Here is an 18,795-nt window from a genome sequence, read left to right as displayed (position 1 = left end):
AGTCCTTACTACTGTAATAGCATTTATTCCCCAAGTACATTTGTAACGGGGTCCCAGTGGGGGCCAGCTGTGGTCACTCAATTAGGGTAAACCCCAAAGAATGGGGCAGACAACCCCCAAAAAGCTGGTGGATATTCCAATACGTAGATTTACCAAGCCAGCACAAAACAGCTTCTTTGTTACCTTACTCGTTACACAGAAGTCCAGACAACACAATTCCCTTAAAGCCTCCATCCAGGTACCTAAGCCAAATATGATGATTTCTGAACATCCTTTTTCATCATATAAAATAAAAGGTTTTACCAATTCCAAAGGATCGGACACATTACCTCCCAGGTTAATGAATATTTCAGATCTTACCCAAATACATGCCACAGCCAATTCTTATTAACTAAACTAAAATTTATTAAAACACAAAAGAGAGAGTATGGTTTAAAGATTAATATACATACAGATGAGTTCAATTCACTGAGGTTCAGATTCATAGCAGAGATGGTGAGCTTTATAGTTGCAAAGAGTTCTTTCAGAAATAGTTCAAAGGTTAATGTTCAGTGTTCAAATCTCATATTTAGGGTGTACCAGCATAACTGGAACCTCAGTCTTGCGCCTCAAATGTCCACTGATGAAGCTTAAGCAGATCTGAGATGACAGAATCAGGACCCAAGGTTCTTTTATACAATTTTATGTCCTCTTTGACAAGTTGGAAATTCCTCTGGGAACAAAAGGTAAGTAGGATGACTTTGAAGGAGGTCCATCACTGGTACTTAGCTATAGGAATTAACATAAGGCAATTTGCTTGCTTCTCCACCATTCACAGATGACTTGCTGTACATTTCAAAGAGAGATGAATACAGAGAAATCCCATGTTTACAATTCATTTAAATACCAGGATGTTCTTTTGATCTCTGAATTAACAGAATACAACATAACAGCCATACTGGGTCAGACCAAAGGTCCATCAAGCCCAGTATCTTGTCCTCTGACAGTGGCCAATGGCAGGTTCCCCAAAGGAAATGAACAGAGAGGTTATCATCAAGTGATCCATGCCCTGTCACCCAATCCCAGCTTCTGGCAAACAGAGGCTAGGGACACCATTCCTGCCCATCCTGGCTAATAGCCATTGATGGACCTATCTTCCATGAATCTATCTAGCTCCCTTTTGAACCCCATTATAGTATTGGCCTTCACAACATCCTCTGGCAAGGAGTTTCCAGAGATTGACAGTGCATTGCATGAAAAAATACTTACTGCTACCTATTAATTTCATTTGGTGGCCCCTTGTTCTTGTGTTATGAGAAGGAGTAAACAACACTTCCTTATTTACTTTCTCTATACCACTCATGATTTTATAGACCTCCATCGTATCCCCCCTTAGTCGCCTCTTTTCCAAGCTGAAAAGTCCCAGTCTTATTAATCTCTCCTCATACTGAAGCTGTTCTATACCCCTAATAATTTTTGTTTCCCTTTTCTGAACCTTTTCCAATTCCAATATATCTTTTTTGAGATGGGGCCACCACATCTGCACGCAGTATTCAAGGCGTGGGCCTACTATGGATTTATGCAGAGGCAGTATATTTTCTGTCTTATTAGCGATCCCTTTCTTGATGATTTCCAACATGGTTCGCTTTTTTGACTGCTGCTGCACATTGAGTGGATTTTTCAGAGAACTATCCACCATGACTCCAAGATCTCTTTCTTGAGTGGTAACAGCTAATTTAGACCCCATCATTGTATATGTATAGTTAGGATTGTGTTTTCCAATGTGCATTACTTTGCATTTATCAACATTAAATTTCATCTGTCATTTTGTTGCCCAGTCACCCAGTTGTGAGAGATCCTTTTGTAGCTCTTCATACAATAGGTTGACTTACCCCCATAGTGAAGATAAACCCTCAGTCTCAGGGTAGAGTAATCAGGTCTCCATCAATTCATAACTTCACCTAACTGCATATTAGTCATCCAATCCTAGCCAATGTAATTTCCTTTCTTTTGACAGAAGCTTTCTCCATGCCATAGTGTCCAGGGGAAGCTGTACAAGATATGCAAATATAACCTATCTTATTTTGGGTGTCCTATTTAAAGGATGATGCTGCTTCCCAACTTGGATGTATGCTGCTATGAATATCCCATTATAACAGATCCGTTGACCTTAGCGCAAGGATGAGTATCTAACAGGGTAGTGGCTTGGAGCAGGGGAAGTTCACATTTTAAAATGGTCTGTTTAATATATCAGACAATATGTGAATGAACATGTTTCTCTTCTAAGTAGGGGTCGAAAAAATAAGCAAGCGCTGGTACTCAAATTAGCACTTTATTTGTCATTCAGGTATTGTGTTTTGACAGCCTTCTAAAGGACAACAGGCAAATGACTTCATAGGAATACCACTATACCTATTTAATTATTAAGAACCTGGGAGGGTAATGCAAGAACCTATACATACAGCATTTCATATCACCATATTTATCTGCAAATTCGAGCCTGGTCCTGCAGCTCTTATTTGCATGAGTAGTAGCATTGTCACCAAAAAGGCTATTGGATCAGACCTGCAATGTAATACCCGTTTTTATCTTGGCTAACTTCACAATCGGTTACCTTGCTTACAGTGTTCATATTGTTTTAGAACAAGATTGTACTGTAGGAGCATATTATTATTTGGTTCTTGAATTATTTGCCTGTAAAAATTTGAGGTCTGTTTTATTTGCATACAAAAAATATGCCTACCAGGAAGTTCAAACTGGAGTATTTGTGTTTTAATGCTAAGTTAACAGTTCTTGGTTTACCAAATTGAGGCAAAATGTACGGATACCCTTTTCTTCTGCAAGAAGATGTTTGATCTTTCAGTTTGAAAGAAACTTATTAAAGGAAACCATTTGGGTTCTCATTTTTAACTGTATGTAAATTGTTTGCCCAAACTTTTTTCCTCCTAAATGAACATTTTATTCTGGCGATAGTATATTTTGTGTGAAATTTACATAGTAATAATCTTGAAAAGCTGTTGTCTATATAATCCAGTAAGCATTATACGCAATATAGAAATCTATACTATAGTACAGCATAGAAGTGAGGTACGTAGTGTAGAAACACCATTTTAAAGTTTTTTCTAAAACATACATTGCTGAATTCTGAAATCTTTACCCACACTGAACGTTGCTTGGGCTGAAATAGTGCCATGGACTTCATTGGAACAACCTAACATGAATAAGGGTTGTAGAATTAGGCCCATATTCTGTAGAACATCTTATGAAACACTGGCTTTCTGAATATACAGACGACATGTTCTCTTTAATTAGAAAAAATATTGCTCGTGTTCCTCACTCACAGAAGTAGGCTCTGTCTACTGGAAAATGTCCCTACCGTTGCCACTCCTGCATCTTGATCTTGTACATTTTCTGTAATGCAGCTGTTTACAAGTGTCTAGCACCATACACTTATTCTCTACTTGTTCCTGGAATTATGTGCTGTATGTTAATTTCCCTTTATTGCTATAGATGTATTGAATAGGAAATCATTTCTATATACTAATATGCAGTCATTTTCATGAATTTCCTTATCCTCTATGCATTCAAGTCTTGCCTTGTGTTCAATATTTTTCTGTAGGGGATGTATGCCACCTTTCCATCCATTTCTCAGTCTTAAATATAAAGCCATCTTTGTGCAAGAGAGCAGTTTTATCTTACTTTGTGTATGAAATGTAAGGGAAAACATCACAAATACAGTGCTCACCATTAAAACATCAACATTTGTCAATTAGTTACTACACCATGGTGTCTGCAGTGGTGTTTTGTTATACTTAGAATAGGAAATAACTGTGATATATCCTATACCTTAGTCGTAAATGCAGATGACTGTACATTCAAATTCAATTTGTATGCCCTTAAATAGATTTTTAGTGACTTAATTATGAAATATAGGACAGGACTGAAAGGTCAATTTAATAGGTTGCACATTAAAGTTCATATTCTCAGTTGGTTCCTGATCCAACACGCTTCATAACTCCAAAAATCCCATCTAAGTTAATTTAGGGTGGGGGAAGTCTTGTACATGAAACCAACTCAGGGTTGGGATTGAAGTGGAGCTGTCTTGCTGCCATTATGCTTTTACATTTATTTTGGTGCATTCAATACATGTATTCACTTCAGTTCTTCAACATCCATCCTTGTCTGAGTAGGAAATAACTTTATAATGTTGCAAACTCTGTTGGTAGAGGGCACAATACAAAGGGGATAGCAAAAGGATGCTTGGTATCACAGGCATAACTATAAAAAAGTCCCTAGAACAAATTTTAAGTATCTTTCCGACGGCATGGTAAATTCCTATATTCAAAATGTTGACTATTTAATGGTGAGGTAACTGGCAGCAATGGAAAAATTGATGTATTTTAAGTTTTACCATAATCGGTTGTACATTTATTTCAATAAAGTGATTATGACATGATCATCCCTGCCTTGCCATAGCATTTCTCCCTCAAAGTCCACCAACCCATGTTTCCTAGCTCTCATGAGAATCCCAACAACCTTGTCTGAAATACGGATATATCTGTCAAAGAGTTCCCCAAAGGTGACTTGGATCTTGCCATCGTGCCTCAGCTGAGCCATTGTTGCAATGATAAAGCACATATCTCTTATCTCCCGGTGAATGTGAGTCTCCGCTCTCTTGGCCCTTTCAGCAGTTTTAGTTCCCTCTTTAGGACGACCATAGCCCTTATCTCCTTTGTGCAGGCGTGTCGACTGGGCCAGCTGGTAGTCAAATTCTTCACTGAAAGGATTCAGCTTTTGCGTTATCACATGCTGGTCTGCCCATTCTTGCCATCTGCCCTTCAGAGCATTAACAGGACTGTATTTCCTGTGGGTCTTGCTGCTTAGTTCTTCTGTAAACCTGCTTGCACTAAAAGAAACAAAAATGGGGCTTGATTTTTTTTTTCATTTCACCACTTTTAGGGGCTCATTTGTGCTATTTACTGTTTTCTTTTGTAAGATGCAACTTTTTCCAGTCCAGAGTACTAACCACTAGATGGCATATTTTTACTAATTCTGAAGTTAGTTCTTCAGTATAGGTGCATTACATTTATCTATCTTTTTTGTATTTAAAAGCAACACATTCATTGCCCGGCTGATCTTGCATAAGACTCCAACTTATATGTTGGATCTCAAATTTGTTAGCCACTTTTTCTGCCCAGCATTAACCCACTCTGTGGGTGCAAAAGAGTGAATGCAATTACCTCTCCAATTTACTTGCTCACTTAGCTATCCTTCTCCCTGTTTCTGTCAGTTCCTCAAGGGCCTAGAAATTGAAGTGAACTAAATTTGAAGTGCCAATAATTGCAAGTACAAAAGTGGCACCCACTGCTATTCATGATGGAAAAAATGGGGCCAGTTTTGTCTGAAAATCTGCCCCTTTCAGTCAGTTTTGATTTAACTAATACAACAGTGTGCATAAGTATAAGACAAGTATGATGAGGAGCATGTCAATGTAAGAATCTACTATCCCATACAATAGGAAAATACTTTTCATTGGAGTAAGCCCCAAATAAAACATGTGACCCAACATTTTTAGCTCATTTAGTTAGATTTTCAAAGGCCCAAAGGGCAGGAAGGTGTTGCCCTGACTACACACTAATTCCATTCAACCTTGAACTTGCTAAAAACATCCATGGCTACAATGTCATTCCTAGGTATTGGGCCAAGTCCTGAGATGCAGTCATATTGCAGAGTGCAAATCAGGGCAAATGTACAAAATGGTTTAAATCCCCTGATGCTGTTACTACTCTGAGGGCAGCTCTAACCTACCTGGCCGCAATGGCCCAATGGGGCCAAAATGCAACCAAGTATCCCATCCACAGGCGCTTCTCCCCAATGACACCTCTGCCCCTGCTCTGCTGGTAGAGGAGAGAAAGGGTGATGGGTGTAAAAGCCCCTATCTCACTTCTATGCCACTGGAGGACACCTGGGGTGTGATCTCCCTGGGCCAATTAGGTTGATTTTTTTAAAGTCAGTTGCACCAGTGATGTGGTGTAAAACACAGGACAGTCAGGGCCATAATGATGTAAAGCACTATTTTGTTTCCCTCTAATTTGCAATCATGGAATATTGTGTGTGTGTGTGTGTGTGTAAGATGAAGGTCTGGCAGAAGAGTGTTACAATATTACATTGCAGTACTATCAGCAAACCAGCTGTGCAGCTTGTTGCCAGGTCAGCAGAGAGAACTTGGTGAGCTTTTAGGACTCTGAGTTATTGTTCTGTTGTCCTGTTTGGAAGCGAGTCCCCCACACAAAACATCCTGCCCAGCCGTGGCCCCCATCGGGCTCCTTGACTGACCACTTCCCCAACTCTCAATAAAGAGGCTATGTTGCTGCATAGACTTCCAGGCCTGCGCGGGAGCCCGGGCTCTGAGACCCTCACGCCTCACAGGGTCCCAGTAGCCCAGGCTCCAGCTTGAGCCCAGAGGTTTATACAGCAATGAAACAGCCCCACAGCCCGAGCCCCACAAGCCAGTGGGTTTTCTTTGCTGAGTAGACATACACTGAGAGTGGTTTTCCCTTACTCATATGCTTAGCTTGTGTCCTCCCTACTCCCTGTGGAACTCTGCAAAACTCCTGTGGCAGCAATTTCCTGGGATCAGGAGAAGTGAAGGAGGCAGCATTGTTGAACTCTGCATTCTCTGATTGTTCTTTTATTTACTTTGTCTCCTATGTTTTCTGTTCCCACCTAGCTCTTTAATCCTCCTTTCTAACCAAATACTGTTACCACCTTTCCATTCTAATCTTTTCCCAAGATGCCTAGATTAGCACCACTTTATTTCACATTTATTTTTTACCCTCAAACCCTACTTGGCTAGGGATAATCTAATTCTCACTTTGCCTCTTCTACATGCCTCATACAGTTTAACCCTTCCTGCTTTTCACATTTCTATTTGCCCCACGGTCTACTTTCTTGAGGCATTAACCAGCAAATACACTGACTTCCAGTTTATTTTTTCAGATTAGCCTCTCCCTCTCTCTCATATGTTGTCAACTGCTTGAGGCAGAGAACATGTTATCTTCTGTGTTTGTACAGTGCCTAACACAATGGTTCCCTGATCCAAACTGGGGCCTTGGGACACTACCACGTTTTCAGTAATAATAATAATAAGGCGTATTTGCAAGAATGCATTCTGTATGTCTAAGGGGATGTTGTCCTTTGCATGATCTGTGCTGTCATTTCCCTCTGTTTCTTTGGTTGCCTAATGCATGAGAACGTCAACACTGTTTTCTTCAGTGTGGCAGTTTTCATTTTACTCATGCACCACCAGTTTTGTTTCTAGGTACAGACTAAATATTATCATCCCAGCACGTAGAATTTGCATGTATTCTGCTGGGAGATCAGTCTGACTCCAGCTAGAGTTACAGCTGGCATGGATGTGGGTGCTGATGTGAGAAATAATTACTGGCACTGTGTGTTCTCACTGAAATGTAGAGGGGAAACAGAAGACTGCCTTATTTAAAACCAAACAAAAAACCAAAAAATAAGTGTGTGGTTGTTTAAAGCAAAACTGAATGATTAACAAAAATAGCAGGTTTTATGGTATGTTCCAAGAATATAAATTTAAAGTGAAATATATGACTGGATTTTAAAAAAATATAATCCTAAAAGCAGCATTATAAATGCAAAAAAATTATTCTTTCCAAGCAGATTTCAGTAAGGCAGACAGCTGTAAGTACTATAAAAGGTGTTGTTTTACCCATTTACACCTCAGGATGTATAGTTAATCTTCTGTTCTCCCAGGTAACTGCGTTAATATTTGACATATAAGGTATTAAAGATATTCAGGCCATCCCAGTAGAAAGATAGTTACTTCCTTGCTACAGTTACATTTTATTTTTAGTGAGCAGTTCATTTTAATTTGGGTTGGTTCCAGGTAGAGCTGGTCACATTATTAGTTGCAGATAACACCCTTTGCAAATGTATTCTCTTTCCACCCTGTTTGTGAATTGCCAACATACTGATCCTGATTTCTGAGGCTGTACAATGAACTTTATTTGTATTACTGGTCAGTTCTCAGCCTCTATTTGAGAACCGTTTCATATTGGCTATTACCCGTTCATTATTTGTGGGACGTGATTAGTCATCTGTATAACATGGTATTGGTCTGCTCCCTGATTGGATGACTGAAACAGCAGAAAGATGAACAGTGAATAAGGCCCTTCTGGTTTGAATTTTTAGAGCTCTCTTTGTGCTAAAATTTGTGAAATATGAACGCTTCTGTGAAAAGCTGCTGATATTTATAGATAACTAATGTTGTGACACTAGGGATAGCAGTGGAGCAGAGTCCATCTGTCTGTTTGCAGATAGATCAATGTATCTGTTTTGGCATTATTACACCAGCTCTACTTCCAGGGCTCTCATTTCTGACATGGTGATTCGGATACACTATGAACACGCTGGCCCTGATTCTCCACAGCCCTGGTGCCTTGTGAAGCTTTTTTATGTCCAGGCTAAGTGTGTTTAAAGTGGGTATAAAATCCTTCTATTCTGATTTGATAGGTTTTGCACTCAGTCTGCTGTTTCTTGGCATAGGTGTAGATGACTACACACAATGCGAGGCAGTGGAGACATGGCTCCTAAGAGGAAAAGGCAACACAGGGCCAGCTGGCTCCCTTACTCAGTGAATCCTGCAACAGGAGGAAAACTACAAGGATCCACTCATGGATTTTCTCCCTCATTGTATGATCACAATAGAACCTTCTGGCCTTAGAAGCTATGAATCTATGAACATTCTTCCAATAGAGGGGGCAGGGGTTGTCTTATTAAATAAACATTGCAGTGCCTAACTGATTTAGGAGCCTAAATATTTTCAGAATGGATTTAGGAACCTAAATCCTACTGGCTGTCAATGGGATTCTGGCTCCTAAGTCGTTAAATCAATTTTAAAAATGAGCTTTAGGCTCCTAAATCCATTGGACATTACAATGCTACATTTAGCAATGCATCAATACCTTTACAAATCTGGGCCTAAATTCTTAGGCTGGGATTTTCAAAGAGGCTTGAGGGAGTTCAGTGTCCAGCTACCATGGGATGTTTAATGGATTTGGGTACCTAAGGCTTAATGTTGCAAAAGTGCCCAACTCACTTAGGCTGCTAAGTGAGTTGTACACTTTGGAAAATTCTACCCTAAATCCTGCAGGCTCTCTTGCAAATCCCAGCCTTAGATGCTGAATTTGAAAGTGATGTTAAAAATAAGCTGAAGCTAAAAAATACCCCAGGTATCTTGAATAATCTAGGCCAGTGATACTCAGACTGAGGCCCGTGAGCCACAAGTGGCTCGTCAATGTATCTCCTGCAACTCCTTGCAGCACATGATATTAAACAACTGTGTAATTTAATTATTAACCAATCAGGATGCTTTTACCATGTTATTAATCAACTCTAGTTGATAAGATGATAATACTTGATCAGGACGTGGGCGGTGGGTGGAGCCCCCCTTTGGGGAGGCTAGCCCTAGCTCCACCCCTTCTGCCCCTGTGGCTGGACCACCACGACCCCGAGCCTCCCACCACCTGCCTGGAGGAGTCCCAGGCCAGCTGCAGCTGCTCCACGCCTCTCCTTCCCTTCCCTTCCCTCCCCAGACCCCAAGTGGAGCGGGGAAAAGCGTCTCTCAGGTCTGGAAGAAGCTTTTGATATGTCCCATGCAGGTTCCGGGGCGGCCGAGAAGGTGGTATTTGCAGTACAGTAACTCCTCGCTTAATGCTGTAGTTATGTTCCTGAAAAATGCAACTTTAAGTGAAATGATGTTAAGTGAATCCAATTTCCCCATAAGAATTAATGTAAATGGGGGGGTTAGGTTCCAGGGAAATTTTTTTCACCGGACAAAAAACTATGTGTTATATATATATATATATATATATACACACACTATATATTTTAAACAAACAATTTAATACTGTACACAGCAATGATGATTGTGAAGCTTGGTTGAGGTGGTGAAGTTGGTGGGTGGGATATTTCCCAGGTAATGCCTTACTGCTAAAGGATGAACTAGCTTTTGGCTGAGCCCTCAAGGGTTAACCCATTGTTGTTAATGTAGCCTCACACTCTACAAGGCAGCATGAATGGAGGGAGGGGACATAGCATGGCAGACAGAGACAGACACACACACCCTGTGTGTGGGGAAGAGAGAGAGATGCACATTGCCCCTTTAAGTATGCTGACCCAACTCTCTTAAGAACATTTCTTTTTAAGTCAATTAGGAAGTTGAGATAGCAGCTGCTGCCCCAAGCTCTCTCTCTCTGTGTCCCCACCCTGCTCTATGTGGAGAAGGGGTAAGCAGGGTGCAGGAGTAGGGGGACACGCTGACAGCCCCCCCATTACCCCCCCCACAGGAAGCAGGAGGCTCCCGGGAGCGGGAGCAGCTCCCAGGGGAGGGCAAGAGCAGCACATGGCAATGTGGGGAGGGACAGCTGAACTGCCGGCAACTGATAGCCTGCTGGGCGGCTGCTGCACAGGGAACTTAGGAGAGCGGGGAGCTGATAGGGGGCTGCCGGTCCACCCTGGTGCCAAGCCCCCACCAGCTAGCTCCAACGGGCTGCTCTTCCTGCAAGCAGTGGACAAAGCAAGCGGCTGCCAAACGGCCTTATAAGGGAGCATTGCACAACTTTAAACGAGCATGTTCCTTAATTGATCAGCAACGTAACAATGAAACGTCAACCAGAACGACTTTAAGTGAGGAGTTACTGTATTTGGACTCCAGGGAGATTACTGATGAACCCAGAAAGCTGAATATCACATACTTCCTCCTCAGCCGCCCTGGAATCTGCATGGGGCACAATAAAAACTCTCCCCCGCCCCCAAAACTCCTGAATTGGGGATCTGGCGGCCATGGCACCCTGACCTATTATACCTGCCACCCATGGATCAGTCATTTTCCTGTGAAATATTCTCTCTCTCTCTCTCTCTCTCTCACTCATATGAGAGCGTAAATGAAACAATGAATTCACACTACTCTGGCTCTTTTGGGTCATGTTGATTGCTAATTTGGCTTCTCAACCACTGAGGTCTGAGTATCACTGATCTAGGAAGTTCTTTTTCTCTGTTTCCCCCTCTTCCTTTTATTCCAAGCAGTTTCTATTGCTGTCTTACAGGCGGCAAGGAAGCTTATACACCTCTGTTAATTTTTTTCCTTTTAAGGTTTGCAAACAAGTCTAGCTTGCTTTATGTCTATATGCAGCGCTCTTCAGGTAAGGCAAATGTTTACAGTAGTATTTACTTTGTAGAAAGTACATTTTTATATATTTATATATATATATATAAATCAATTTCCCTCTTGGAGTGTCTCTGGTGTGTGGATAATTTGTTTTCCTGAAATTAAAGAGACTATATTGGAAGGGCAAGCTACAATCCAACTGTTTGCAGCCTTTTTCTGCAAAGTCTGCTCTGTGGGAGACCTTGTGAGGAGCTGTTTGATGTAAGGGCATGTCTCGGAATTTCAGTCAGAATCTGCTATTCCTCTTGGAGCTACCTCTGTAGGCCAAATCCTGTTTGTATTGAAATGAATGAGAGTTCTCCACTGATTGCGATATCTGGATTTGAACCCCCTGATTATTTTGGTAACACATGGAGTCAAAAATTAACAATTTTTGTTTGTAATCTTCAAACAGGAACCCTTACAAGGAAATAGTACTTAAAGTTCAGTTTGGTGCTAAGATTTAGACTTGCTGTTTAATTCATTATAGGAGAGGTATGTTTTTCAAAATAATTCTTTCCACGTATATTTAAAATGAAAGTTAAATATGCTGCAATTCTTAACCTAAATAACAGATTGTGCTCTTTCTGTTTTCCTCACAACATTTTGCAGACATACGGGAACCTCCTACACATCAGAATGTTTCTGACGGATAAAACGTTATTTTGTAAGATTTGATTATAGTGATTTTTCTGACATGCCTGGGATTTCACACTTGATAATTCATGCTTGGTGTTCAATTCTATAGAGAAACAATACCAAAGTACAGTGTCTTTCTTGACTGACTAAATAATCAGACCAGTTCTATATCTCTGATTTATAACCACGATGTTTGCAGCAAATGTAATGTTTTTGTAAGTTTGTTTGTCTCAGATGATTTATTTTATATTTACCTACTTTAAGTGAGCAGAATCCAGAAACTTATATAGGTTCCAATTCAATAAAACACTTAAGCACATGCTTAACTTTAAGCATGAGCTTAAGCCCATCCTTAGTCAACTGAAACACTTATGCTAAAGGAGCCAAAAAAGTGGTCAGAAACTTCACTATGGTGATTTTTGCTTACATGCACAGGGTTGAATTGATTTCTTTAATAACTGTAAATTTAGCATTTTTCATAGATTCCTAGACCCAAAGGGACCATTGTAATCATCCATCTATAACACAGGCCATAGAATTTCCCCTAAATAATTCCTAGAGCAGATCTGTTAGAAAAACATCGAGTCTTGATTTAAAAATTGTCAGTGATGGAGAATCCACTATCACCTTTGGTAAATTGTTCCAATGGTTAATTACCATCACTGTTAAAAATGTATGCCTTATTTCCAGTCTGAATTTGTCTAGCTTCAGCTTCCAGTCATTGGGTTGTATTATTCCTTTCTCTGCTAGACTGAAGAGCTCATTATCAAATATTTGTTCCCTATCTAGGAACTTATTGACTGTAATCAAGTCACCCCTTAATCTTTTTTTGATAGGCTAAAGAGATGGAGCTCATAGAGTCTATCACTGTGAGGCATGTTGTCTAATCCTTTAATCATTCTCTGAACCCTCTCCCATTTATCGACATCATTCTTAAATGTAGGACACAGAACTGAACACCGTATTCCAGCAGCAGTCACACCAGCGTCAAATACAGAGGTAAAATAATCCTTCTATTCCTGCTTGAGAGCCCCCTAATTGTGCATCCAAGTCCTGCCATAGCCATTTCAGCCACAGTGTTCCAGTGGGATTGATTATCCACCAAAACCCCCAAAGCTTTTCCTCATTGTGTGTGTTCATATATGCAAGAGAGTGGGAGTCAAATCTCAGGCCTGGTCTACACTGGGGGTGGGGGAATCGATCTAAGTTACGTAACTTCAGCTACGTGAATAAAGTAGCTGAAGTCGACATACTTAGATCTACTCACCATGGTGTCTTCACTGCGGTGAGTGGACAGCTGACTCTCCCCTGTTGACTCCACCTGCACCTCTCGCTCCAGTGAGTACCGGAGTCGACGGGAGAATGCTCGGCGGTCGATTTATTGTGTCTAGACTAGACATGATAAATCAACCCCTGTTGCCCGTTGATCCTGTGGGTAATGCAGACAAACCCTCAGTTTCAAAGGAATCTCAACCCAGCCTCCATTTTTGTGCATACAAGTTTGTATCCAAAATGACTGTGCATATTTTTAGCACAAACACGTGCATGCAGTCCATCAGGTGCATGCATAGGTGTTAGTGCTGGAAAAGTTAACATGGGAATGGTTGCAAGTGAGTACAACTTTGCATGAAGGAGGCTGCTTTTTAAAATATTGTCCAGGTCATGTCTTTCCTTCTAGCATCGATCATCTGTTAGGCTCAGGTGGGTGTGTTCCAAGTCATAAATTTCCTGTGATTGGTGGCAAACTTTGGTGGACCTTGACCCTTCCAATCTTTTCCTTGTTTATTTCTGTTAAAGTTTGGAATGCTATTCATTTCAAATAATTTATTCAATGACTTTAGCCCATTTCTCTGTTGATCTTTATCCACAGAGCGAATTCAATTTTTAGGAATCTATTCAAGATTCAACTTTTTTATCACATGGTTTATGGAGATACGTTTCAGCCAATGACTTTGGGGTGAACTATTTATCACAATAATCAATATGAGTATTTTACTCATGCTGTGCGAGTAAGGATCTAAGTCCCATGAAGTCTTTGTGAGTTTGAAGTTATTAAATCAAGGGTGGAAATGAGGGGCTGCCTTTTCTTAAGACTTGATAGTCTCCCTTTGGCCCTTATCCAGCTACTAAAATTTTGGCTTCCATTTTTTCCTCTCCCTCCTGGAAACCTATATCTGCCTCCGGGACTAACAACCATTTTGGTGAACCCTAATGAAGTGTTTGTTCACTTACAGTGATGGCATGGGTCGTTTAATCCTCATAATGTGGTCAGCGTCTTCTTGCTGGAGTCTATCTTCTGCCTCGCCCCCATAACCACTGTCCTCCGTATCCATGCTGTCACTGCGACATTTATGTATCTCTAACTCTGGGACTTTATCCTCTTGTTCCATCTGTTTCCAACCCTTGGTTAGCTCTGTCACCAGATTTGAGCACTTCCTTCGCCTTGTAGGAGACATTTTGTCACCAAGGATTTTGTCAAAATTACTTGACTCCTCCTTGCACCCGCAGATCTCTGGGCTCCCATTATCCTTCTCATATCTATCACTGAGGAGGCTAATGTCATTTCCTCTTTCATAGACTTTACTTACAACGGTTTTGGTCACTTCTTTGCTTTTAATGTTAAGCTTTCTGAGAGCTTCATCAGATTCACTTGTATCTTTTTCTACATCCCCTTTAGCCACTGCCTCCTTCCCTGAGGATTTTTCGTCACCCTTTTCTTGGTTGCTTTTAGTAGAAACTGGCCATCTTGATAATAGCCTTTCTTTTGGTGGCTCAGTTGGTGGTTCTTCTGCATTGGGCATCCATCCTGGGGGCTCTTGGGCTTGCTTTGTGTTGTGGTCGCTTGCCCACTGTTGCCAGCCTCGTGCCAAGCTGATTACTAGGCTGGTGGTTCGGATCTTTTTGATGGCCCTTTTTGCAGGCATAGCTTTTTGGCTTTCTTCTGGAGGCATATTGCCGTCTGCTGCTGCTGCTTCTCTATCTCTTGTGGTAACCACCTAGTGAATGAATATCCTAGACTGAATAACTTCCAGAGGAGAGAGCTACAGGGATTTAAATAGAAGCAGGGGGAGTTTGTGATATTGGAAACTATGTGAAGCATTTCTCACAGATATAGTGCCCCTACTCTGACAGCGTTCTTTTTTTAATACCTCAGGGCTTGCATTTTGTCTCAGCAGATGGACACTGCATAAGGTATACAAAGATGACACAGACTGCCTACTCTTCTGCAGCAGCCCTGTAGAAATTAAGAGCTCCTGTAAAACCCCTCTCTAGGGTCTCTCTAGTCCTGAATTTGCTTGACAGTAACCGGGTCTTACTTTTCTTAAAAGTGTTTGACTTATGGCAAAGATATTGGACAAAGTGATCAGTCCTACAAGGAGCTGAACCCCCTCAATTGCCAGTGACTTCAGGAGGAATAGATGCCACACAGCACCACATATAAAATCTAATCTTAATCGCATCATGCTAATCTGGCAATTTTACCATGATACGAGGTTTTAGATATACTTCCTGAAAAGAGTCTTGGTGATTTTTTAAAATGCACATTATAAATCATATCCAAAGGATTTTAGCATGTTTTCTTTAATTACTCAAGTACTTTATCCATTATGTCATTATCTGTCTATTACCATTTGTCTTGTCTATGTAGAATGTACACTCTATGGAGCTGGGACCATCTTATACTATGGGGTTGTCCAATGCCTGGAAAAAGGGGGCCATGAGCCCTGATCACTACAAATATTAATAATAAATGTGCGTAGATTTGAAGGATACCAGATCTTGTGTTTTTAATCAGAGTTTTCAGAAGAGGAAGCTGCCTCTTCTTATTCCTGAAGATGCAGATAAAATCTAGTATCTATTTGGTCATAGTATATCAGGATTCATACCCCCTGAAGATAGGGTTTATTTGTTTGCTTGGTGAACAACAGAGATTTCCTCAGATAAAGCTCAGTGGTATGTTGTTTCCTGGTATAATGTTTCCTAAGTAGGAAAAGAAAACAGCAGCACTTTTTTCATCCCACATGCAGAGCAGTTTGCAGGAGGATCTGCAGTCCTTTCCAAGTTTCAGAGTAGCAGCCGTATTAGTCTGTATCCGCAAAAAGAAAAGGAGTACTTGTGGCACCTTAGAGACTAACAAATTTATTTGAGCATAAACTTTTGTGAGCTACAGCTCACTTCATCAGATGCATGCAGTGGAAAATACAATAGGGGGATTTTATATACACAGAGAACATGAAACAATGGGTGTTACCATACACACTGTAACGAGAGTGATCAGGTAAGGTGATCTATTACCAGCAGGAGAGAAAAAAAAAAAACTTTTGTAGTGATAATCAAGGTGGGCCATTTCCAGCAGTTGACAAGAACATGTGAGGAACAGTGGGGGTGGAGGGGGAATAAACATGGGGAAATAGTTTTACTTTGTGTAATGACACATCCATTCCCAGTCTTTATTCAAGCCTAAGTTAATGGTGTCCAGTTTGCAAATTAATTCCAATTCAGCAGTCTCTCATTGGAGTCTGTTTTTGAAGTTTTTTTGTTGAAGAATTGCCACTTTTAGGTCTGTAATCGAGTGACCAGAGAGATTGAAGTGTTCTCCGACTGGTTTTTGAATGTTATAATTCTTGATGTCTCATTTGTGTCCATTTATTTGTTTATGTAGAAACTGTCCGCTTTGGCCAATGTACACGGCAGAGGGGCGTTGCTGGCACATGATGGCATATATCATATTGGTAGATGTGCAGGTGAACGAGCCTCTGATAGTGTGGCTGATGTGATTAGGCCCTATGATGGTGTCCCCTGAATAGATATGTGGACACAGTTGGCAACGGGCTTTGTTGCAAGGATAGGTTCCTGGGTTAGTGTTTTTGTTGTGTGGTGTGTGGTTGCTGGTCAGTATTTGCTTCAGGTTGGGGGGCTGTCTGTAAGCAAGGACTGGCCTGTCTCCCAAGATCTGTGAGAGTGATGGGTTGTCCTTCAGGATAGGTTGTAGATCCTTGATGATGGTTTTAGTTGGGGGCTGAAGGTGATGGCTAGTGGCGTTCTGTTATTTTCTTTGTTGGGCCTGTCCTGTAGTAGGTAACTTCTGGGTACTCTTCTGGCTCTGTCATCTGTTTCTTCACTTCAGCAGGTGGGTATTGTAGTTGTAAGAATGCTTGATAGAGATCTTGTAGGTGTTTGTCTCTGTCTGAGGGGTTGGAGCAAATGCGGTTGTATCGTAGAGCTTGGCTGTAGACAATGGATCGTGTGGTGTGGTCTGGATGAAAGATGGAGGCATGTAGGTAAGTATAGCGGTCAGTAGGTTTCCGGTATAGGGTGGTGTTTATGTGACCATCGCTTATTAGCACTGTAGTGTCCAGGAAGTGGATCTCTTGTGTGGACTGGTCCAGGCTGAGGTTGATGGTGGGATGGAAATTGTTGAAATCATGGTGGAATTCGTTAAGGGCTTCTTTTCCATGGGTCCAGATGATGAAGATGTCATCAATGTAGCGCAAGTAGAGTAGGGGCATTAGGGGATGAGAGCTGAGGAAGCGTTGTTCTAAGTCAGCCATAAAAATGTTGGCATACTGTGGGGCCATACAGGTACCCATAGAAGTGCTGCAAATACATTTGTTAGTCTCTAAGGTGCCACATGTATTCCAGTCCTTTCCAAGTGACCCAATGGGGCAAATTCATCTACAGAGGAATTCTGTTGAATTCCCTGAGGTTGTACCAGAAATAAATTTTGATTCAGAGATGTACTGCTTGAAAATAATCATCTGGGCTAAACAGATCTAACTGAAAGTCAGGGAAGAATTGAAGACCTTTGTCCTTAATAATATTGTGCCATTGGTTTTTAGGGAGAATTCTTCATTAGTCTCAAAAAGGATTTCGTCTTAAAAATTGATAGCAATATTTGGCCATATCCATGCCATTTAATATTTGTCTTTACTTTAGTCTGAAATTTATGACCTCAGTAACAGTATAACTTTGTAACCTAGTATATTTGCTTCAAAATAAAAATAAGATAATATTACAATCTGTATTGAAACAACTTTAGTAAAGTGTACTCTTTTGCCTTATTTTTCTAGAAGAATCTAACATTTTTATATGTGGTGCTATTACTAATAATTAAGGCTACATTTTAGTCACGGGTATTTTTAGTAAAAGTCATGGACAGGCCATGGGCAGTAAACAAAAATACACAGCCCATGACCTGTCCATGACTCGTGTTATATACCCCTGACTAAATCTTGGGGGAGGGGGTAATCTGGGGGTGCCGTGAGTATGGAGCAGGGCAGATGGTGGCATGCAGCCCAGGATCCCCGCTGGTGCTGGGGTGAGGAGGGTTGGCGGGGCTGGCAGTATCCCTATCTGGCTCTGTGCCTCCCCGGAAGTGGTGACATCCCCCTCCTTCAGCTCCTAGGTGGAGGCATGGTCAGACAGTTCTGCGCGCTGCCTCTGTCCTGAGCGCCAGCTCCACAGCTCCCATTGGCCGGGAACAGCAACCAGTGGGAGCTGCAGAGGTAGTGCCTACAGGCGGAGGCAGCACGCAGAGCTCCCTGACCACGCCATTATCTTTGAAAACTCGTGGTGATAGGGGGAGGTCTCGGACGATTGGAAAAAGACAAACATAGTGCCCATCTTTTAAAAAGGGAAGAAGGATAACCCAGGGAACTACAGACCAGTCAGCCTCACCTCAGTCCCTGTAAAAATCATGGAGTAGATTCTCAAGGGAACCATTTTCAAGCACTTGGAGGGGAGGAAGGTGATCAGGAACAGTCAACATGGATTCACCAAGGGCAAGTCATGCCTGACCAACCTGATTGCCTTCTATGATGAGATAACTGGCTCTGTGGATATGGGGAAAGTGGTGGACATGATATATCTTGACTTTTGCAGAGCTTTTGATATGGTCTCCCACAGTATTCTTGCCAGCAAGTTAAAAAAGTATGGATTGC

General features: G+C 41.3%; 1 protein-coding gene across 1 annotated transcript; it reads right to left on the bottom strand.

Moving 5' to 3' along the window:
- Positions 1-741: 741 nt before the first annotated feature.
- On the bottom strand, positions 742-14,853 carry ABRA (actin binding Rho activating protein). Its single transcript, XM_074943950.1, has 2 exons — positions 14,087-14,853; positions 742-4,885 (listed from the first exon to the last, which is right to left on the bottom strand). Exons 1-2 carry the CDS (start codon positions 14,803-14,805, stop codon positions 4,408-4,410), a joined length of 1,197 nt encoding a protein of 398 aa, XP_074800051.1. The 5' UTR covers positions 14,806-14,853; the 3' UTR covers positions 742-4,407.
- Positions 14,854-18,795: the final 3,942 nt, after the last annotated feature.

The sequence above is a fragment of the Natator depressus genome, chromosome 2 (genome assembly GCF_965152275.1).
Source record: "Natator depressus isolate rNatDep1 chromosome 2, rNatDep2.hap1, whole genome shotgun sequence".
Lineage (NCBI taxonomy): Eukaryota > Metazoa > Chordata > Testudines > Cheloniidae > Natator > Natator depressus.
Note: the sequence above shows the minus strand (reverse complement) of the source record. Positions and strands in the feature narration are given on the sequence as shown.